A 23,852-nucleotide genomic window follows, 5' to 3' on the forward strand; every position below is an offset into this window, starting at 1 on the left:
AAAAAAATGGCTAATTATTTAGAAAAACAGTTTTAAAAATATATATTCACAAAACAAACCCCAAAAAAAATCAATTTGATTTTTTTTCATTATTTTTTTTTAAGTGAATGCAAAACGTAGGTTTTGGGTCAAAATAATGATAACAATATAAAACAAAAAAATGCCAATTGCATGAAAACTAAACCCTATAGGAAAAACAAAACCAAAAATATAACAAATCTGGTTCCAAAAATATGTATTAAAAATAACCTTAGCCACCATTTAGATCACTGTCAATATAATAAATATTTTCACATCTTAAGATGGAGTATTATCTTTTCAAACATACGTCTGATCAAGGTGTGCTTCAAATTGGGGAAATTGTTATTTTATGTTACTACAGGGAGGAGTTTGGTTGTGTCAAGACAATAATTAAGTGACCTCAACAACTGCAAGGAACCAAAGATGAGTGTGTGTGTCTGTTGGGATTTAAAGGGGTAGTGCTTCCCAGATGCGAAAACGAAGAAGGAACGAAGAGGAGAGAGAGGCAGTGAGCATCATCGCTACTCTATTTCCTGACGCCACTCGGTGACAGGTGTACATCCATTCATACTGCTTTTATTTTGCCATAATGAAGTTTTCTGTTGTTTTTTTCTGATGTAAATGCAACCCTTAATGCAGCTTCCAGGAAAACAATGGCCGGGCGCCTCCTCTGAGATGCTGCCGAGAGCAGGGGGGGCGGCTGCCTCCTCTCTCGCATTGCTGCTACTGTTGCCGCTGCTGCTGCTGCCCTGTTGCCACCTGTGCCACTCACTACGTAAGTTGCCGGCCGACGCTTTTAATACCCCCATAAAAAACCCCATGTCAGATAACCCAACAATATCAGGACCCAAAAGAAGCCCCATATTGATGTTATTACATATCTTTGCATTGAGAGGGACTGAAACCTCCGTTAATATAAAAAAAACAGCATGTAATTGTTAAAATGATTGTAAATGTTGTGTTCATTGTAAATAGGTCCCAAAGTTGGCACCAGTAATCTTTATTAAATATGTCACAATTATGATTTTTCATGTGAAAATAATATAGCTTTAAGATTATTGGATTATTAATCTAAGAATAATAAAAATGAACTACAACAGTTCAGCTCGCCCAAATATAAAAGCCACAATACAACGGCAATTGATTAATTAATCAACCTTGAGACAGAAAATAAATAAAAATCAAGCTCCAAAGATCAACTCACATACACCTGAGAATATATTTACCAAATCCCACTGTGATCTGTCAACTAATAATAGAAAAGTAGTGTCTTCACTATGAAGAAGAACCACAAATTAAACCCTCTATTATAGTTGTTATCTGATTGTATGTGGACACGAGATTTTGGCTCATATCGGCCACATTTGCTTACCAAATGAAATATTCTGGCCTACAATATTGAACTATTGTGGTTTATTTTAATTACCACTAGTCAATTGCCCTATAAAAGGTTAAACATATTGCACTAGGAATATATTTCTGAACATATGAGTCTCCATTTCCAGCCTATCCCAACATTGATCCACATGTACAAAATTCAGATTTTCTTATTTAATGTTATTTAATTTATTTCTCCACACAGTTTTCTCTCATATTTCAAATCATGCATTTCACTGGCTGAATCAGTGTTACAGTATAATCAGTTGATTTACGTTTTTGTTTTGTTTTTTTCATGAATTCAGATCAATATGATTTAAATAAAGTGCATCCATTTGAAAATTGCACTTAGGCGGAATAACGTTAATAGAAGTGGATCTTGAAAAAGAAATGATAAATAGGAGGATAACACGCTCATTAATTGGGGATCGCTTGTCTCCTTCTATAGCAGATGCTACAAATGCGAGACCCGCAGGCCATGAATAGAATCTGAAAGACAAAGCGCATCATTCAGACCGAAATTGATGGCTTTAGGCCTGTCTTGTTGATCCACGACAATAACTTCCTCTCACTGAAGTAGCAACAAGGGGAAAAACATTAAGACAAAGACAGATGGATTTTAATGACAAATGAAATGCTCTTGATTTTCAGGTGTTCCTAATCTCACGTCTTGTGCAAAAGCCGAAGACAAACTCTTCAAATACCTCTTCGGCACATATCAGAAATGGGTCCGCCCAGTGGAATATCTCAACCAGACTATATGCGTCAAATTTGGACTGGCCATCTCCCAGCTAGTTGATGTGGTACGATCTAAAAATGTCTTTGTTTTCCATTTGTCTTTCATTTTAATATCAATGTTGTGTTTTCACCATCAAGGACGAGAAGAACCAGTTGATGACCACCAACGTTTGGATGAAACAGGCAAGTGGAAAGAAGGAAGTATGAGTAAATCCTTTTTTTCCCACGCCCAGAGCGTCTATGGGTCTGACAAACAAAGTAATATTGACTGTTTGACAGGAATGGACTGATATGAAGCTAAGATGGAACCCTGAGGACTACTTGGGCATTACCAGCATACGAGTGCCTTCTGACAGGCTCTGGCTTCCAGATGTAGTGCTGTATGATAAGTAGGTATAATAAAACCGTAGAATAGACCGATTACTACATAAAGCTGGAGAATAAAAAGGAATGATTTTTTTTGTGTATATGAGGCATGCAAATATAGATGTGTAACCCTACGTTTTGGTCTACAGTTCAGATGGTCGTTTTGAAGGAACGGTCACCAAGGCGGTTGTCAGATATGACGGAACCATAACATGGACGCCACCGGCTAATTATAAGTCTGCTTGTACTATTGACGTCACCTACTTCCCATTTGACCTGCAGAACTGCTCCATGAAATTTGGCTCGTGGACTTACGACGGCTCACAGGTGAATGTAAAGTGATTACCCCCGTTTAAATGCAAAATAAAACATTGCTTTATCTTCTAAAAACACAAAGAATTGATTAAAAAATGACAATTATTGATTTAAAAGGGAAAAATCAGAACATTTAATATACATCAATACTCTTCATTTGAATTTGATCCTAAAACAGAAAGTCGACACTCGTGATTTACTTTCCCGGGCCACACAAAATGATGCGGAGGGCCAGATTTGGCCCCGGGGCCGCCACTTTGACACCAGTGCTGTAAACCATGGTGTCCAAAGTATGACCCGCGGCCCACCTATATAAGTCACACTTGAATATAGTCGCACACCCACGCCAAACACTGAAAAAAGTGTGATCTACAGTCCGGGAAATACGGTAATTGCACTTTCTCAATGACCAAAAACTAATGTTAGCCTGGGAATGGTTGCCATTTTTACGCGCTCTTTATTCTGCAGGTCGATGTCCTTTTGGAGGACTTCCACGTGGACAGGCAAGATTATTTCGACAATGGCGAGTGGGAGATTGTGAAGGCCACGGGTAGCCGTGGTCTGAGGTTGGACAGCGGTGCTTCATATCCCACCATCACCTACTTCTTCATCATTCGACGGCTACCTCTCTTCTACACGCTGTTCCTCATCATCCCCTGCATCGGCCTATCCGTCCTCACCGTCCTCGTCTTCTACCTGCCCTCCAATTGCGGCGAGAAGATCTCCCTCTGCACGTCGGTGCTGGTCTCGCTCACCGTCTTCCTCTTGGTCATTGAAGAGATCATCCCGTCCTCGTCCAAGGCCATTCCGCTAATTGGCGAGTACCTGGTCTTCACCATGATCTTCGTCACTCTCTCCATTGTCATCACCGTCTTCGCCATTAACGTCCACCACCGCTCGTCCTCTACCCACCACGGCATGGCGCCGTGGGTGCGCAAGATCTTCTTGCATCGGCTGCCCAAGCTGCTCTGCATGCGAGGCCACGTGGACCGCTACGGCACGGCAGGAGCGCCCACGACGGGACGGGTGCTAGGGTTGGGAACGATGGAGGCTTCTCCGACCAAGCTGGGCCTTTCGCACGCCAGGCATAACATTCAAGCTGCGCTGGATTCTATCCGCTACATAACCATGCATGTGGTGAAAGAAAATGAGCTCAGAGAGGTGAGTGTTGTCGTTTATACGTTTGAAATTGCCATGAAGCTAAAAGTCTTTACTATTGCGACTCCTCTTACTTAATTCAATTCCCAGTGAATTGGATGTCTATCGTGGTCGATGGTAGAGAATGATGTAAGAGTAAATATTATTTTATTTATTCATACATTGTGAAATTTTGTTTCTTTGTTACATTTGGTTAGAAACACTTATGTGTGGATATTTTAATTTTGAAATAACTTTTATAGCCTAAACATGGCAATAATTCTCTGTATTAATTTAAAATATGTATTCATTTTAATTTCTAAAATATGAATTTCTTACATAAAATATTTTCTAAATCTACTTACATCTCAAAATAGCGTGTTATCGGGGATTTTAATTAGAGTATTATTGTTTATATTTATGTTAATTAGGTTTTTATTAACAATTAATTTAATCATGTATGATTGCCTTTTTTATATGAAAATGTAAAAATATATATAAATAATAATACAAAAAATATTAAAAAATAAATACTTTTTCAAATGTTTCATAACAACAAATAAAAGTAGAATTATAATTGACATCTGGCTTCACATTTTGGGACATAAAAGCTACACGTTTATGACAAATTTTAATGTTGTTTCCTAGATGAAACTAAATCTGATATGTGTCCTTTTTTGGGGGCCCAAGGTAGTACAGAAATGGAAGTTTGTTGCCCAAGTTCTGGACCGAATGTTTCTTTGGGCTTTCCTGCTTGTGTCCGTCCTGGGTTCGGCTCTCCTCTTCATTCCTGTCATCTACAAATGGGCCAGCATAATTGTCCCCAAACATATCGGCAGTTACCTCTGAAGGTTAGCTGGAGACATGGAGGTGAGGCACATCCATGGTTAATATCCAGATAAACTAAGATTTTGGAAAATGTGGAAAATAACATGCTGTGAAAATGTCTAAAAAAAATATGTCATTGCTGCTATGTGGTATGACAGATTTGTATGAACATGAACACTGTGGATAAACCCACAACGGAAGTGCGAGAGCATTTTAAACCACGTGTAAAAACTAAACAACACAATAGTGGAATGATCAAAAAATCATTGAGCAACAAAAATGTCTGTTAGTCACTTAACCTCAATCCATTCAAGGATTAAAGAATAGGAAATGTTGAAATCCCTTTAAAAGGGTAGAAAAGTCAAGCATTATGTCCCAACTACAAAAAAACCCATACATAATCCAACCTGAAATACCACTACAACTCCAAGTGCCATAAAAAAATAAGCAGAAACAGATGTGAAACTGGCTCAAACATATCAAAAGTTCAAAATTCCAGAGGAGGAGGAGGAATATAAGAGCTGTAGCTCTCTTATGAAAGGGATTTTTTCGTCTTTGTCCAATGAAGGAACACAATTGTTTGTGTGTGTGTAAACTCAGCTGCTACAATGAGGTATGTTTGCCATCCCATTCTTAAAAATAAAGTGCATTATATGCCATGCACTTGACTGAGTTTGTTGTTGTTTACTCCTTCAGATTAAAGATGCCTGTGCATGGATACCAACATTTCTCCTTGGCACTCTTTGTGTGGTTGTCAATTTGGAGAGTTTGTTTCTGTTATAAGTTTCTCGTAGTACCCTTCGAGGGCAGCCATTGGTTGAACATGGAGGTTCTGATTAAAGCACTCCACTCACGCGGTCATACCATCGATGTAATACGGACCATTAACAGCTGGTATATCAAGGCCGACACGCCACACTACAACTCCATCACGGTATCCGTGAATGAAGTGTTTGACTCGGATTTTGTCCAACCCCTACTGGAGAAGACTTTTGCCATTGGGAGACAGGAAAGCTCCTTGATGACCTTTCTGGAGGTGCACTTTCATTTGTTCAAGGCTATGTCTCGTACTGTCGAAGTCATGTGCAAAATGGCTACCGAGATTTTAAAAGACGACAATTTAATGGCGCATCTAAGGGAGAGTCGGTACGATCTGGTTCTCACTGACCCGGAATTGGGGGCGGGTATCTTGCTGGCTCATGCTCTGCAGCTGCCTTTCGTCTATAATGTGCGCTGGGTGATGAATAAAGAGGCGCATCTGCTCCTGGCGCCTTCTCCTCTTTCTTATGTTCCTATGACTGGCTCTGGACTTTCTGATAAGATGACTTACTTTCAAATGATTAAGAACCTTATATATTTCGTCACCTGGGATATTCCGTATAGGTTTTCATTCATACCGCAATATCAAGCTGTCTGCGATCAGTTCTTTGGCCCAGAGGTAAGATTTGATGAACTTATCCTGAAGGCGGAACTGTGGCTTATGAGAACAGATTTTGTTTTTGAGTTTCGTCGCCCCACCATGCCCAACATCATATACATAGGAGGCCTCCAATGTAAACCAGCAGAAACTCTACCTGACCACCTGGAAGATTTTGTCCAGAGTTCTGGAGAACATGGCGTCATTGTCATGTCTCTAGGGACGATAGTGAGCCAACTCCCAGAAGATCTCGCCGACGAGATCGCGGCTGCTTTTGCCAAGCTCCCGCAAAAGGTCATTTGGAGCTACAGAGGGTCTAAACCTTCCACTTTGGGCAACAACACCCTCCTTGTGGACTGGATGCCACAGAACGATGTGCTTGGCCACCCGAAGACGAAACTCTTCGTATCTCACGGTGGAACGAGCGGCGTCATGGAAGCAATTTACCACGCCGTCCCGGTGGTTGGAATACCGTTGTTTTTCGACCAGTACGACAACCTGGTGCGTCTTACGGAGAGAGGAGCGGGCGTGATAGTCACATTGTCATCAGTTGACAAAGATAATAACTTCCTGAAGGCCCTCCAGGAAGTTCTTACCGAGCCTTCCTACAGGAAGAACATTCAGGGGCTCTCCGAGCGTCACAAAGACCAACTCATCCCTCCATTAGACATTGCAGCATTCGGGACTGAGTCTGTCGTGCGGCGCAAGGGTGCGCCTCAGCCCAGGACCGAGCCCTACAAAATGCCCTGGTATGTCTACCACTCATTGGATGTATATATTTCCCTATCTGGAGTCGTGACGGTTTTGTTGTTAACAGTTTTTATGATGATCAGATTGTTGTGCTCAACTTGTAAGAGGAAATTGAAACGTGACTAGAGAAGTTGTATTGTTTCAAATGTTACAATATGTACAATGAGTGACCTCTTTCTATATACTGCAAAAGACAAAATAATAATGAGTCAATAAAATACTTGTTTCTTCACAATGATGGCAGTCATGTTGTGTATTTTCTCAATTTTTTTAAGGAGCTTTTTATTTGACTTTGATAGGAGCAGTCACACTCCTTAGTATTTCTTCCCACTGAAACGTGACCATTGGATGCCATCCTTCCCATTTCATCATGTATGTTTATGGCAGCTGACGTGTTCATGGTTCCTGCAACCCCAGACCTTGTGAATACCTGCCTGTCCAAGGAGAGACCTGTCAGGAATGTAGTTAGACCAAAAAAAAAAAAATCCTTAGCTATCTCCTTGGCCAATCACAGAACCAGAGGTTCCAACAGGATTTGTTGTGTTTTGGTTATTTTGGCCTTGCTGGTACTGAAACCAGAATATGTTGGGTTTCATTCATTTTCAACATGGCTTATCCTAGTCAGGGGTGCTGAAGCTCATTCCAGCGGACCTTGCCAAAAGGCGGACTGCACACATTGAGACTCACAAACCACCGAGTGGTAATGGAATCCACACTTCCCACACTAAAATGAGGCAAAATAATCACTTCAAAGTTGCATATGTTGAATGCATTCACATTTAACTACTGTTTACAGTGCAGACTCCAATTTTTTATTTTTTTTACTGGCAAGCATCTTAAGTCTGATATCTTCCACGTCGAGTGATTTTAGTAGAGTTTAGTGCTTCTAAAGTCATCTGACTAGGGATGTCCATTCATTTTCCCTACTGTTTATCATTACAAAGGTCACGGGGGTGCTGGAGCCATAGAGGAAACCAAAGTATCCTCCCGGGATCGACCCCTCGACCCCAGAAGTGTAAGGGCGACGTGCTAACCACTTTTCCAATTTAGAGTCTTATCCACATAAAATATAGGGCTACAAAAAATAGCATGCCGCTTTTTTTGTTGCCCTATATGACCGGTAGGTGCCGCACTTTTATCACTTTTTTGTGTTTCACATTTTCAATGACTGTTTTAAGGTCTTAAAACTACATTTTCTGACAGTCTTAATTAATATAAAAATACTAACAAGAGAAAACATGTATTCATATGTCTTCCCCAACTAGAAGTGGCTGGAGGAAAAGACCGGCGGTTCCCAGGATGCACACCAGGACAAACACCCATAGGAAGATGCGGTCGATCACCATGGCGACATATTTCCAATCGTCCTGAACCTGAGAGGAAAGCAACAAGGACAAAGCAGAGAATGAAAGCAAGGTAGACATTGTAAAGAAAGATTCTATGGCCAGACAGTCAGCCATATCTAACACTCATTTTGATTCTTTGTCCTACAAAATTCAACCATTTTACAATCACCGAGCTCAAAAATGTCAATCTATAAATGGATTAAAAGAACTGGATTAAAAGCCCTGAATATTCATTTTTTATAGATCTAAAACAATGTTAATTCTATCTTTTTTTATATATTTTTAGATGTTACAAAATGAATTTTGAACTCAAAACATAGAAAAGAATGATTAAAGAATTACAATTATTAATTTAAAAGGGAAATTTAGTATACATCTATACTCTTCATGTGAATTTGATCCTAAAACAGAAAGTCGGCACTCATCATTTACGTTCCCGGGCCACACAAAATGATCCAGCGGGCCAGAGTTGGCACTCGGGCCGCCGTTTTGACACGTGCAGTTTAATCACTGAACTTGAATGATATCAGAAAAAGTTGTGGTAGCAAAAAATTGACACAACTTTGATATGATAAATTCTCATGTACGAGGCTTTCTTAACCTTCCATTCCAACTAGTCTTCGGTAGCTCGTTAGTCAGCACGCCCGACTGCCGAGATGGGAATGTGGGTCACGGGGCAGAGAACAGAAAAAAAACAACACTCACATTAATCATATCTCACCTCCTTTGCCTCATTCTGCATTCTCATGTTTTCTGCGATGTATTTGACACTCTCGATAGCCTCCTTGATCTCAGGGGAGAACGGCAGCATGGTCAGTACCCCCACATCCAAAGACTCTGAACTGGAGCACTGGCTACCCGGACTGGTCACGCCACTTGCATTCAGGGCCCTCAGGTTCCCCAAGCCCGCACCTCCTCCAGAGTCCGCCGGGAGTTTTCCAGTTCTGCGGTGCCAGCAATCGTCGCAACGTCCCTCGCAGCACAGCGAACCCGACAACTCGCTCGTGTTCAAATTGTTGAGATTGGAGAGCTCAGTGGAATTGGGGAGCCGGTGGCGGTCGGTCAGGCCGGATGCCAGAGCCCGAGTCTCGTGATGGGACACATGAAGGTCGCATGGTCTGGAACGGATCATCCGAACGGCCTCGCTCGTCTTCTCCATCGACCTCCCTGGTCGGGTCATGAACATGACTTTGGGCAGAAGGCCTAGGAAAATGCCACGCACCCACCGTGGCATGGTGTGCGTCTTGGGCGTGCGGTAGTGGACATTCAACACAAAGACGGTGATGACGATGGACAGGGTGACGAAAATCATGGTGAAAAGCAGGTACTCGCCAATCAGCGGGATGACCAATGACGTGGAGGGAATGGTCTCTGTTATGACCAGGAGGAAGACGGTCAGGGAGAGCAGTACAGAGATGCACAACGTGACCTTCTCGCCGCAATCGGAAGGTAGGTAGAAGACCAGCACGGTGAGGAAGGAGATAAGCAAGCATGGGATGATCATGTTGACGGTGTAGAAGAGCGGCAGACGGCGGATGTACAGGGAGTATGTGATGTCGGTGTAGATCTCCTCGCAACAGTTGTATTTGATGTCGTGTTTGTAGCCGGGGGCGTCAATGATCATCCATTCGCCGCTTTCCCAGAAATCCTTGAGGTTGATGGTGGAGCCGATCAGGACCAGGTCAATCTTGGCCTTGTCGTAGGTCCACGAGCCGAACTTCATGGTGCAGTTCTGGTAGTCAAAGGGGAAGTAGGTGACGTCGATCTTACACGAGCTCTTGAAGATAGCAGGAGGAATCCAGGTGACTTCGCCGTTGTATCGAAGCAGAGCCTTGGTCTTGTCGTCCACCTGGAAGTCTCCAACTGCGCTGTGGTACAGAATTTAAGTTCTTATTCAAAAAGTGAACCTATGCAAAATGCGGTTTCCCAGTTGTTGTTTTTTTTCACCAAATAGGCGAGGAAAAACACTCACTTATTGTACAGTACAATATCAGGCTTCCATATCCTATTTGACGGGACCCTTATAAACTCAACGCCTCCAAATTCTTTGGGATTCCACTTGAGTTTGTAGTCATTCCAGATCTGAAACAATCCGTCATTACAAATTACATCACTTTCAATACTTATAATAAACAGCAAATAGTCACATACATTTAGGATAATAATACTAACAGGACTTATCAGAGTGTATAAGGTATAAGGAGTTATTCTATGGTGCATGCAAATGTACTTTTTATGGAAATTTACATTCTGAACAGGTGACAAATCACGTCCAATTGTTGCCTCAGTGGTCGATAGAAACATTAAGATTTTAGTGCCTGGCACATGATAAAAGTTAATAAGGAAAGAAGGCATAAATCGCACCGTTGAACATGAAACGGAACGACATATAATTCACACGCTTTGATTTTAAACACATCCCCTGCCTATAGGAACATGAGGGGGGAAAAAAAGTTATTCACATTGCACCAAAGAAAGGAAATTTTGCTTAAAGGCCCTTTTAGCTATCGGCAGTTCTTGTGATAGCCTTAAGACGACAATAAAAAAAAACAGTTAAATTCCAGTCAATTAAATTTCAATTCCATTTCCTAAATAAATGAAAATTAAAGTTCTTATTTATTTAAGTGAGTCTATAAAGTGTTTTAGGGCAGTTTATCCTTTGCGCTAAATTTAATCCATTTGAAAATGTGCTCTTAATGATTATACTGATCAAAAGTTACATTATATATGGAAATAGAATTGAAATAGATGCAAATACTTTTCACAATAGAGTCATTAAACTGTTATGATCATGACTTACATGTCGCAGCCACAAGTTGGTCTCCATGATTTGGTTGACTTCATCCTAAGAGGATCAGAAGGTATTTAAGGACAAGGCTAACTTGCAAAAAACATCCCTTGACGTTCCCAAACAGTTGCATTTCATTGTTCCACAAATTTGACCTATTTGCACATTTCTATAAATGCTCTCCTTATTTCTTTTTGAAAAATAACTCATTTCATTTTGGGGACTGAATTTTAAATTACGTGTCACAATAGGGTACCAAAGCTCCCTCTACGTAGGAAAATAGTACGTATAGTTAATCCAAGGAAACACCTTGACGTAATGCATCTCGCATCTCAACTGCACGAGTTTTTAAAACAATACACCACATGTGTCAAAGTGGCGGCCCGGGGGCCAAATCTGGCCCGCTACATCATTTTGTGTGGCCCGGGAAAGTAAATCATGAGTGCCAACTTTCTATTTTAGGATCGAATTAAAATGAAGACTATAGATGTATGTTAAAGTTCCTGATTTCCCCCCTTTTAAATCAATAATTGTAATTTTTTCATATATTTTTTCAGTTTTTAGTTAAAAAAATCCGGCCAGTCCGGCCCACGTAAAATCAAGTTGACGTTAAAGTGACCCGCAAACCAACCCGAGTCTGACACCCTTGCTCTACACCCTTTAAAAGTCCAATGTTTGTTCATAGACATACTTCACTTGGTTAAAAATGACTTGGGTAATCCAGCACTGACATCCCAACCCTTTTCCTGACTATCTTTTCACCACCATCTGTCTTTTTCAGATCAATACGCAGTTCGATGACAAAATTGTCTCCCTGCCTCGTGCTGTGTTCATCTTTGGGTTAAAATTTGTGTGTGGGTACAGACATACAGTTTAGGTGGACAAACTACTCACCACTTTGACCAGCTGAGACATGGACACCTCAAACTGAACAATGACTGGCTCAGACACATTTTCAACTGGTCGGATAAACTGGTTGTACTTGGAGAAGATGACGGAGAAGAGCTTGTGCTCGCCCTCTGAACATGCTCCTCCTGACAGAAATATCAATGGATAAATCTATCAATTCATCTGGAAATGTTGTGTGTAATATGCCACTCAAAATGACCTAAAAAACAATATTCATTACATGATATGAAAGAAAAATGAAATACATAGTAATCATCAATTTTCTAAAAAAGAGAAACAGTTTTCATGTGGTTGTTTTTTAAAGTAGAGTTCTGAAAGGCAACTTTCAAATTGATTTTTTAATGATTTTTGGGAATATGATTGAAAAAAGGCAGTATTACATTATTGGAAAAAGAGTGCGATCTTCAGTTACAAGCAAATACATTCCGATTTTCAATTCCGTCCCACCCATATTTAACTCACGTGCCTCATAACTTGTGAAGTCACAGGATAATTGACAGAAGTGCTTTAACTCACCTTGTAGATGCAACAAAAAGAAGGAACAGGTGGCTATAAAAGGATAGAAAAAACTGCCTTTCATTTTGTCTGCTGCTGGGCGTAGAGTGTGGGGGCTCCGGGCTTGGAAAAAGTGAAGAAGACAAAGAGTGAAAGGATGCTGAGAGGAAAGGGGAGCGAGCACAAGAGAGGGAGGCACTTCTGAGCCAACCTCTGTCAGGAGCTTGATCACCACGGCAACCTATGGCAAGCTGATTGGATTCAATCATAGATAGAAAAGTCAGTATTGACTTTTATTAACATGCAAAGTCACCGTCCGTGTATTTTTTTTACAGAAATGATAAGCTTTTCATTTCACCTGGACAATTGAATGAATTTGTCTTTCACTTCAATGATTCTGGTAGTACGGATCAGTAACCACGTTAAGATGTAGTACACCGTTCGGCTAAGGTCGACTGGGATAGTTTTTTAAAATTAATTGATACATGATGTAATTAGAATACTATTTTTTTTGTAAATTGCAGATGTAGGGATCATGGTATATGCCTGAGAGGGCTGTACTGTAGACTACAGTATAACCTTATCTCTCCCATTGACTTCAGTGTTAATGCATTTTTAACAGAGCACCACTATATATCGTTATACAAATATTTTAAATTTTTTTTTTTTTTTTAAATGAATGAATTTAAATTGCACAGGTTCTACTGGAGCTGAAGTCAATATTTGAAGAAATTGCCTAAAAAAAGTAAACTAAAATGAACTAAAATTATTTTCAGATAACAACCTAGTCGTATTATTAAAAACTATTATTAAAAATAAAATGGGTGCTTGGACGTTTGGTCGCCCGTCTTTTGGTGGCCGGTATTTTGGTCGCCGGGTCAAATGGTGACAGAGAGTTTACTACTGAAACCAGCTCTCAAAATTATATTCATGAGAGAATTTAATATCTGAGAGAGAGAGTTTAATATCTAAGTAATGTTTAATAACTAAGTACATTTGACCGGCGACCAAAAGGGACCAAAAGACAGGCGACCAAAAGACCGGCGACCAAAAGACCGGCGACCAAAAGACCGGCGACCAAAAGACCAGTCACCAAATGTCCGGTCACAAGAAAAGGCAATGTACACAAAGGTTACAACCTGGAAAAAATATATATTTTGGCTTGAACAGTATAGTAAAACCAATTTGTTTTCTTCCACAGGCCAAACTAAATCTTTCCCACCGTCCTTGAATTTGACACATCTGTGTTTTTTGCACAAAACACACTTGCAGGACTTCATATTAAAACCCAACGTTAAAAAAAAAAGTAAAAAGCTAATAGCCAGCAGCACATAAAAACAGATGAGAAAAGGACAATGAAAGCAATGTGATTTTAAATGTACCCTGTCAACGTTTTGTGAGCGTTCTTTCAAAAGAATATGTCTGTTATTGTGCTTTTCTTCATCTTGTTTTCCTGAACTAATGCTTCACTTTTCCTCCTGCCAGAATGATTTTCCACCGTGTCCTTCAGTGAGACGAACGAGCAGTCAGTTAAATAAATTTAGAGGTGTCCACTGACATAAAACAGGGAGCTGCCTTACGCTGCTGACCCTTTAAAACATATTGCTCCATCCCATAAATGCTTTGAGAGCACATAGGGAAGATACAGATCATTGTACGTATACTTATTTTTAAAAAGCTAATCTAAAAGTCACTGTCTATTAAAGTGTTTAATAAAATGCTTCGCACCATAGCAGCTAACGAGGAAAATAAAAATTAGAGGAGGAAGTAGTTAACATGGAGGCTGATGGCTATCTCCTGATGGGGTTTTAGCAAAATGGATGCCAGTCTGCAAAATCTCTTAATGAGCCCACTCAGCATCGTTTAATGAGCAGTGAATGTGTTTGGATGCAGTATTGGAACAAGAAGACTATAGCTGTGTTAAAAGATCACTTTTGAATTGGGCTTAAAGATAAATTGATTTTATCCATTCTTTCGAGGTTATTGCCCAGTTAAATTTTTGGCGGCTTCTCGACTTAAAATGGAGTACTCACTAAAAAGCTAGTTTTGAAACACTAAGATCAAAAAGTTCATTCACTTTCAGCTTAGGTATGTGTTGTCACAGTTAAATGAATTATGTAGTATTTTAAAAACACATTGACGGCTCTAAACTTTTATAAAGGAACCGACTTGTAGCACTGTCAATGGTTGCTAATGGAGAAACTGAAAAGAAATTGTTTAGCATTGTTTTGCATAAAAGAATCAAACCATCACACCACGATTGAACCGAAACACATAACTCAAAAACTTAGGCTGGTATTAGTTTAGTTGAAGTATTTATTTGTACAAAGACATTGATATAATGTTACCTCACAATATTAATCAAATTAGGTGAACAGTGCAGAGTAATACTTAATATATGTTGCCCTGCAGATTTGCCTTCTAAGCAGAGATGTTTAAACAAAATGCTGATCAAATGCGAGGCATCTCAGAGGTGGGTTTCTGGTGATGCTGAACCACATGAGTCTGGAAAAGAGGTTGGAGGAATAGACCCAACGTTCCCACCACGCACACGATGACAAAGATCCACAGGAACATGCGATCTACCACCATGGCCACGTACTTCCAGTCTTCTATGACCTGTAAGCATAAAGAAGAAGCCATCTAAGGGGTAAGTGTTGGATTTTGAGATGGATTTCATACCAGTTGTCTAAAAACAGAAAATCACACAGACTGATCATCACAGTCATAAACGCTGTTGTCCCTTCTTCTATCCTATATTTGGCTGTTGCTCAATGGCAATGTTTTGTTCATTACGATTTTATGGTGTAGCGCACCAGAGTCGATGTTTTGTCAACCCGAAAGCTTTAAGATGTTACACATATTTTCCGTGACACATATGAGACAGCTCAGGTAATTCAGGACATTTTATGAGAGAAACACAATGACTGAAAGCCTCATACATACACTTTGATCATCATCATCCGCCATCATGTGCTCCGCAACATAGCGCACCCCATTCACTGCCTCGTGGATCTCAGTACCTAAGTCCGAATTGCTTCTAGAGCGGAGGTCCTGCGGGCAAGTAAACGCACCAGGAAGGAAGTCTGTGGATTGCAGATCAACTTTTCTCTTTGAGCGCTTCAAACCCAGAGGAGGAATTGTACTTAGTCCAGGAGTGCAGAAGTCTGAAGGCAGCAAGGAATTAATCTTGGGACACCCATCTTTTGAGTTCCAGCCCAGAATTGTCCGTTCCGATCGAAAGTACCGCCCTTGTTGCATTTTCTGACGCATGCCTTTATCGTTAGGGCGTCTCATAAACAACAAGGCAGGCAGTTTGACCAAGAAAACGATCTTGACCCACGAGGGCATGGTGTGAGTGCTCGGGGAGCGGTGGTGGACATTGAGTACGCACACACTCGTGATGATGGAGAAGGTCACCAGAACCATGGTGAACATTAGGTACTTGCCGATCAGCGGCACATCCAGGGAAGTTGGCGGCACAATCTTGGAGATCAGGAGCAGGAAAACCGTGAGGGCCAACAGGACAGAAATGCACAGGGTCATTTTCTCGCCGCAGTCCGAAGGCAGGTAGAAGACCAGGATAGCCAGGGAAGTAATCAGTACACACGGAATGATCAAGTTGATAGTGTAGAAAAGAGGCTTTCTTTTTATGATGAAGTCATACGTGACGTCTACGTAAGTGGCGTCCAGTGGGTTGACCGTCCGCCGGCCGGGGAGCGCCAGGATGTCCCACTCGCCGCTGGGTGTGAAGTCATCCATGCTAGCCACCTCTGTTTTCAAAATCAGGTCAATCTCAGTATGGTCGTAGGTCCATGAGCGAAACTTTAGGGTGCAGTTTTGTTGGTCAAAGGGGAAATGCTTGACCTCGATCTTGCAAGCGCTCTTGTAGATGGCGGGGGGGAGCCAGTTAATGCTGCCATTGGAGAGCACAATGACATTGGTGAATACTGTGACCTCGTAGGTTCCATCAGCACTGTAGGAAGACAAAGAAATAACCAAATCTAGATTCCATTTCAGAATTGTGACTGATATTATTTGGAAGGTTCAGCGACAACAAAGCTACATATGGCAGTTGATAAACAAAAAAATTAAGACTCAGGCTAATTTGCGTGCTACTAACTTGTTATAGAGGACGATATCAGGCAGCCAGACGTGTCTGGAAGGAATACGCAGTTTGTCAATTCCTTCATATGTGGCGGGGTTCCACGATAACCTGTAATCCACCCAGTGCTGCAATGGATAAGGAGTAAGTCAATCCTGCCAATTATCAGTTAATAAGAAGAATATTGTGTAGAAACAGCAGGCTCCCTTTCAAAGGGTATGAATGGACATGGATTAATTATAGATTTGCCTTGTGTTTACCTGAGTGAGCCATACATTTGTCGTCATGATCTGATCCCTTTCATTCTAGAAATGGTAACAGAGAAACACAACAAAGACATGAACAGATTCTGCTTATTTGCAAGTTACACAATATCATCCAAGCACTACGTACTACGCTGATGAGCTGCGCCAAGGACACTTGAAGCTTCACTGTGACCCTCTCAGTCCTGTTTATCGCCGGCCGAATCAGCGGATTGTATCGATGCTTGCCAAGCAGCCAGTTGATGAGGCGTTCCTCTGAATCGGCACCACTGCAACCTAAAATGGTTTAACATCGATCATATGTGTATTGCCGTTGTATGTAGAATGTTTACTTTACATCCATACGTGCACTGTGTAGTTTACCAAAGTGTTTTTCTCAACCCGATATGAATTATGCCTGTTGCCTATTCATTTATTCACTGACAAGCTTTTTAATTGGAGGCTCCTGTTCAAGTAGATTTGCTACTATGGAGAACTTGAGGAAGTTGTCAAGTGTGCCCTTTGGGATGGAAAATATGGCTTGACGCACCAACGATCCCAATGTTGTTCCGCTCGCAAAGTTTATAATGGCTTTCTTGTTGTTAAGACAAGTCATTAGCGGGCCAAACATCGCCGTCTGTCTAATGGCCTCATGCATGCTACGGCATCTGAACCTTCTGATTCTAGCTGTGACGCCCACCATGACTCTGCACCTCCCACTACCAACCCCGCTGCTTTGGTTAGCAGATGGTGTTGTCAAAGACCTCAGGGGGTGTCTGTCAAACAAGGTGATGGGCAAAACCCTCCCAAACTTGCAATTTTACCCGCTGTGAATATTTATTGTGTCATTTTTTGGGGGGTACATTTTATAGGTTTGATGGAAAGTGTGGTCAGGCGTGTTAATAACTTGTTGGCTTGCACCCATGTATACATGAAAAGGTCACGCTAAAGGTCGGTAGGTAGGTTGATTAAACACGCTAAATTGTCCATAGTTGGGATTTTAAGTGTTAATAGTTGTTTTCCTATTTGTGGCCTGCAATTTATTTGCAACTAGATTTCTATCCAGCCTTCTGACCATATGCTCCAGCACCCTTGTGACACTCATGGGGATTAACAGCAAAGATTATGGATGTATATTAACAGTAATCAACTTTCACATAAATGTACTAATTTTTTCTTGCTTCGTATTCATCATTTTACTCAAAAAGTTCCAAAAACAGTGATGATAAGTGTCACTAATGTTTTCCCTTAATTTCTAATTCAGGGACTCAATTTAGCAGTATATGCCTTTTCACTTAATTAATATGAAAATATTTTATGTTTATACTCATAATATGGCAAAAGAATAATTCACCTTTATCCACTTTTTGTGACTTTTTTGGCATCTCTTATCATTACTATTATTGTAAAACATGTGCCTCAGCTTAGTAAAGGTTGGGAAAACTGGAATGAAAACATATATATTGAGATTTTCATTTCTATAGACCATTTTGGTCATCAGGATAGTAAACAGAACATTGCACAGTTAAACTCTTGTACAAGTTACTATTATACTAAAGGTATTATTTTGTAAGCGATGTAACATTAGTCACTACACAAAGAACTATTGCAATGATTTGTTTTTCTTACCTTGGAATAAAGAGAGGAGGCAAGCGACGATAGTGACAGTTGGTGTCATTTTTGCACCATGAGCTCAGCGGGACGAGTGAGCCGGTGAAGCCCCAGTGGAGCGCTACTTTTGACGGCTAAGCCGCAGTCGGGTCGGCGCGCCCCGGTACGGAGCCAGCATCGAGTTCATATCGGTATAAAAAAAATAAAAAAATAAAAAGTGGTCAGCCCAAAAAGTGTGAGAAAGGAAGGCGTTCTAGACTAACAGAAGACAAAAATATCTTGTAAAAAGATTCCAAGTATATACTTCAATGTGTGATCATTTATCAGTCCATCCAGGAGGGGGGCTCTCGCTGCAGTCAGCGTGTCCGCTCTTGAGGCGTCTCATTCGGATTGTGAGCCTCCAAGACCTGCCCAGCTTCAATTTAGACTGGGGAGCCCATTCTACGTAGTGCACACACACTATTTAGTGGCATTTCTTAACTAAGTACAACTTCATCGTGCGTGTAGGTCTTCGCTATGCAGCCCAAGACATTATTTTAATAACTTTTTTTTTAACCAAAAAGGAGTTTTGGTAGGGTATTTCATTAGAGACCACTCACTAATTTTATTGTAAAGTGAACCTGATCATTTCCTATTTCATTCTACTAATTGTCTTCAAGGTTTGATAAAGATGAATTCAGCATTTTGATAAGATGTTTTGTGTTTAAAAATATTTATATTAAAAAATACTATATATATATTTATATATATATATATATATATATATATATATATATATATATATATATATATATATATATATATATATATATATATATATATATATATATATATATATATATATATATATATATATATATATATATATATATATATATATATATATATATATATATATATATATATATATATATATATATATATATATATATATATATATATATATATATATATATATATATAGCTTTAAAACAACTCTTGTAAAAGTGCTTCAATGATGTAATATTGTGAATAACCTGTAATTAAAAATAGTGTTTCATATTTTTACTATACTTCATTTGACATCTATTTTAACAGTAATCTATTTCAAATTCATTTTCTATGTTGTAGTGCAGTAGCACTACACATTTAACTGACTTTTGTACAAGTTTTTGTGGCTTCAATTTCCATTGAGTGACAGTGTAAATGTGAGTATAACTTCTTGTTTTCATTTATTCAGATTCTGAATCGCCTACCATGCATGTTTTTGGTATGCGGAAGGAAACCAGAGTACCCAGAGAACATGCAATCTCAACACAGTGAACTGTGTTAACCACTCGCCCACCAGGCCATCTAGTGTTACTTCTCGTCAATCTCTATTATGTGCTTTGTGATTGACTAACGACAAACCCTTCATGAAGGTTGCCTTCACTCAATGTCAGCTGGATAGGCTCCAGTGACCAATTAACCTACCGTGCCTGTTTTCGGAATGCAGGAACGCATTGAAGAGAGCTCGCACTCGGAGGAAGAATTCTACACATCATCGGTTGCTGGATAAACAAATCCCATTTCTGAGTGGCAAGTCAACAGGTCACTATCGCGTGGTAAGTGATTATAACGACAAACTTCATCTTGTAAAGTAAGTGAGCCACAAGTAAGTTTGATTCAAGTGAACTGGCAGAAATGCTGCCGTCGCACTACCGTGTTAAAGCACTACAGAGCCCCCCACCATCAGCACCACCACCACCACACATATATCACGCAGACAGTTCATTACCTGGAGTGCTCCAAGGTCTTGTGCTTCTCACAACCTGGCCTTCATACAAAATTATTGACGGCTCTTGTCGATCAAGTTGTCTGATTGATTCATTATTTAGAACCTTTTTTTGGCTTGAAAAAGGAAATCAAGCGAATATAAGTTAGTTTATCACATCACAGAGCTTCAATATATTTATTAAAGTGCTGATTAAATCCCATTCATGATGGTATTGTTTGTAGATTAAAGGGATATAAATACACCTCCCACTGTTAATGTCAATTGCAATCAATTTTATTGTGAACAGTTAATAATTGGGGATAAACTCAATCACACTGGCAAGATAAATGAGAATAAATGATTGATAAATCACCAAATCTGTTCAGTTTACATCAAAATTTACAGAAAAATGGATGCACTATTGTAATTTAAATGGATGAAGATGGAGGAGTAGAATTTGTTCATCTTAGAAAAAGAGAGACCACCTGTGTGATGTTTTCATAAAGATTAGCACAGTGTAATTCGTACCTATGATGCAAACCAAAATATATAAAGTGGATAGAAATAAAGCAGATAGCTGGTCGTTTTCTCTTGGCAAAGTCATGTATTTTTTAAAAGTCTGCATGTAATAGAAAAATGGATTTTGCTAATCGGATGAGGGTTATCTCATGGAGCCTCGGAGTTCCGAGGGATCTGTTGTTGCTCATGCGATTTAACCAAGTCAGCGGGCTCCCTAATCACATTCAAAGCACAGTCTATTTACTTTGTAACAGTGAGTGGCTGGAGGCAACATGAGGCTGCTGTGAGAGTCCCGTAAATGAGCGCATCACTCCCATAATGCCAAAATTGTTTACATGGATTATGGGTTAGGTTGGTGGGGCTGACAATGGGGAAAGAAACCATAACTTAAAAGCAAATAAATAAGATAACAAATGCCATGTTGCTTTGTCTACTATGTCATCGATGGATGTGTAAGTGTTAGCTGCCAATTAGCCATTTTAGCCATGAAATAACTCTATAGAGGGTATTATAAGTTGAAAAAAACCTACATTAGATGGAATATTAGCATTATGTAGGATTTTGTTTTGGTTAATTTAAGTCTTCTTTTTCAATGCCCGTCTCAATACAAATATAATGTGAAAAGTAACCTTCTCTACGGTATTCTGAAACTAACCTAGTCCTTGGAGGAATTTGCGAGTGTGTAGAATAGGGTAGAACAGAATGAGAAAAGTTGGAGACATATGGCGACTATGCTGCGAAGCAGTGTGTGGGTGATGAACATTTTCCACCAGTGGCTAAGATCACAGCAGAGAGGGCAAGAAGAAAGAAAAAAATCAAGCTCTCAAGGGGAGCAACTCACCATCTGGATTGTAGGGAGCGGTGACATATCCAATTTGGCTCTACCTGTGCGTGGACCGCTTACTAACCTCTCTCTCACCGGGACGACATCTTGCTTGGAGAAATCAAGTCACACACTTGCAGACTTGTCAGATAAGCCTAAGAAAAAAAACTGTAAACAACATGGAGGCTCTTTTATACTGAGATTGTGGAAATGATGCACAAGAAGTTCAGAAGTTTGAGGGAAATGCAAGAAAAAATATACTCGTACAATTGTGAGGCATGGATACTTTCAACTGTGGGAATATCATTGAATTATATTTTTTATAACCCATACATTTGACTGATTGGCACTGATACAAGGGCATTTATTTAAATGAATTGGACATTTGTCATTGTCAATGGCAGTCAGTGAAAACATTTATTTTATTTAATCTTTTCCTGTATTCATAAATATAAATGTAAGGTAAAAGGAATACAATTCAGATTCATAATGTAGAATCTATATTTAGATCATTTTTGGACATTTTGTATCATTAAGGCCAACAAAATGTTACTATTTTAGCCTACATGACCCACAATTCAACCCCCACCTATTTGGGGATTTTTTTTCTTCAATCAGCAGAAATAATTACTTCCCCCCTAAAAATTTAAATTATCTCCGACCTAACCAAACACCTCAAACTCTGTTTCTGGCTGGGAACAATGTATTTATGCAATGTGTTAGGCTAACATGGAATCATCAATCTACATTAGACTGAGTGACTAGTAAAAATAAACGTGATTGGGGTATTGGCTTCCAGCTAATTGATGGATGGCCATATTTCCATGTGGGAAAAGGGTTTGCGACATCTCATCCAATCTGTTACACATCAAGCCCTTGACACCGATTGTGGATGTTTGCTGATTATTTCAGCCCAATGTCATTTTAACGTTCGATGTAGCCATCAGTCATTTCGCCATCTGATCCCCCCCCCATGCTGGAGCCAGGGACTCTGGGGACCCCTGTGGGATTGAGAGGATTGATTTGGTCCATCCGTCCTTCGGTGAATTTCCAACTCGACGATAGCACTCAGAAATTAACATACAAATACATAAACCCACAGAGACCCAATTCAAATGCTATCTCGTCAAATTTTGGTAGTTAGGAAAGGTACATCGTACTTTTAAATGATGTGCAAATGGGGAAAAAATCCCAACAAAAACGACTGTCCAAGCTCTGCTGTATTTGCAGTCATGCCAATCTTTGCACGTAATTTAATTGCAACTGTTTTAGTGCTTCGAAAGCATCATCCCCATCTGACACAGCCCATCTCCAAACCCAGCAGAATGCAGATCCAGGTGGCTCATTTCCATGTCCACCACTTATAAGCATTGATTAGATCTGCAAAGCCCAGAGCTGAAGGTTGCCGTGTCAATCACACTATGTCATTCTTAAATCTGATCGGCAATGACATCATCAACAATTCCTGTTCTGTAGAGCTCTGGAAAGCAACCATATTTAATTTGCTTCAAATCTCAGTGTAATATGGGTAATTACATAATGCCTTTGTCTGGGGATAGCCAGTAATGTAAACCCACCCGCCTTCACTCATTCATTGAGAGTGAGGAAAGCATTAGTAATTTAATTCAGAAGGTCAGGTTACCTGTTTCTATTGTGTATTTCCTGGTATCAAATCAGAACATCCATCCTCTTCCACTCATATAATATGACACGCCGCCCCATCTCTAAGTGACAGACTGACTACATGGCTATTAATTGGCTAATCGGTGGTCTCCCGGGACTTTTCATTATTGACGCAAATGAGACAAGTTGTCCTGCTGGTTGATTGCTGTCGCTTGTTTCAAAAGGCCAACATGCTAAGAAGCTATTTCGTGTGGCTTGGTTGCTATAGTTTTTATTACAATGGATGATCTATGGCTAAAAAAAAAAAAAAAACGTTTTTCATTTGGGTGGAAAAACAATAGACTTGCTAACATTGCTGTTGGATTTGAGGGCCATGAATGAAATGAATGTAGATTTTTTCAGCAGTTTGAGAGCACTGCTTCTCTATTTATTGGGGGAATAAAAAGGGGGAGGGCCAATATTATATACAGTTTGTTATACAGTATGAGATGATAATATATTCAAGTGTCTGTGTTAAAAAGCCATCAAATTCTCACTAACTCCCTTTACATAATAGTCTCCGTTCACTAGTACCTATGTGTGAACACCATTATAAACAGGAAAATGGGAATTTAAGCATCAAGTGTGAACTGGCATGCTTCTGTTTGAGATCACCGACACTGTGAGGCATGGGCGCAATAATGCCAGGAAGTGACAATGTAAATAGA

The 23,852-nt window shown here is 39.9% G+C and overlaps 4 protein-coding genes across 4 annotated transcripts; 2 read left to right on the top strand and 2 right to left on the bottom strand.

The window, feature by feature from the left end:
- The first annotated feature begins 482 nt into the window (after positions 1–482).
- Positions 483–4,806, top strand: chrna5 (cholinergic receptor, nicotinic, alpha 5). Its single transcript, XM_077712780.1, has 8 exons — positions 483–574; positions 661–796; positions 2,050–2,201; positions 2,275–2,319; positions 2,416–2,525; positions 2,652–2,829; positions 3,286–3,978; positions 4,645–4,806. Exons 2-8 carry the CDS (start codon positions 697–699, stop codon positions 4,801–4,803), a joined length of 1,437 nt encoding a protein of 478 aa, XP_077568906.1. The 5' UTR covers positions 483–574; positions 661–696; the 3' UTR covers positions 4,804–4,806.
- A 485-nt stretch (positions 4,807–5,291) lies between these two features.
- LOC144194025 (UDP-glucuronosyltransferase 2A2-like) lies at positions 5,292–7,187 on the top strand. The gene is made up of 2 exons (XM_077712779.1): positions 5,292–5,395; positions 5,479–7,187. Exons 1-2 carry the CDS (start codon positions 5,391–5,393, stop codon positions 7,073–7,075), a joined length of 1,602 nt encoding a protein of 533 aa, XP_077568905.1. The 5' UTR covers positions 5,292–5,390; the 3' UTR covers positions 7,076–7,187.
- A 168-nt stretch (positions 7,188–7,355) lies between these two features.
- chrna3 (cholinergic receptor, nicotinic, alpha 3) lies at positions 7,356–12,628 on the bottom strand. The gene is made up of 6 exons (XM_077712865.1): positions 12,509–12,628; positions 11,978–12,117; positions 11,096–11,140; positions 10,268–10,377; positions 9,017–10,163; positions 7,356–8,322 (listed from the first exon to the last, which is right to left on the bottom strand). The coding sequence occupies exons 1-6, from the start codon at positions 12,570–12,572 to the stop codon at positions 8,194–8,196; spliced, it is 1,635 nt and encodes a 544-aa protein (XP_077568991.1). The 5' UTR covers positions 12,573–12,628; the 3' UTR covers positions 7,356–8,193.
- A 2,213-nt stretch (positions 12,629–14,841) lies between these two features.
- chrnb4 (cholinergic receptor, nicotinic, beta 4 (neuronal)) lies at positions 14,842–18,527 on the bottom strand. The gene is made up of 6 exons (XM_077712846.1): positions 18,464–18,527; positions 16,986–17,131; positions 16,853–16,897; positions 16,611–16,720; positions 15,434–16,463; positions 14,842–15,106 (listed from the first exon to the last, which is right to left on the bottom strand). The coding sequence occupies exons 1-6, from the start codon at positions 18,510–18,512 to the stop codon at positions 14,939–14,941; spliced, it is 1,548 nt and encodes a 515-aa protein (XP_077568972.1). The 5' UTR covers positions 18,513–18,527; the 3' UTR covers positions 14,842–14,938.
- Positions 18,528–23,852: the final 5,325 nt, after the last annotated feature.

This window comes from Stigmatopora nigra, chromosome 3 (genome assembly GCF_051989575.1).
Source record: "Stigmatopora nigra isolate UIUO_SnigA chromosome 3, RoL_Snig_1.1, whole genome shotgun sequence".
In the NCBI taxonomy this organism is placed as follows: domain Eukaryota; kingdom Metazoa; phylum Chordata; class Actinopteri; order Syngnathiformes; family Syngnathidae; genus Stigmatopora; species Stigmatopora nigra.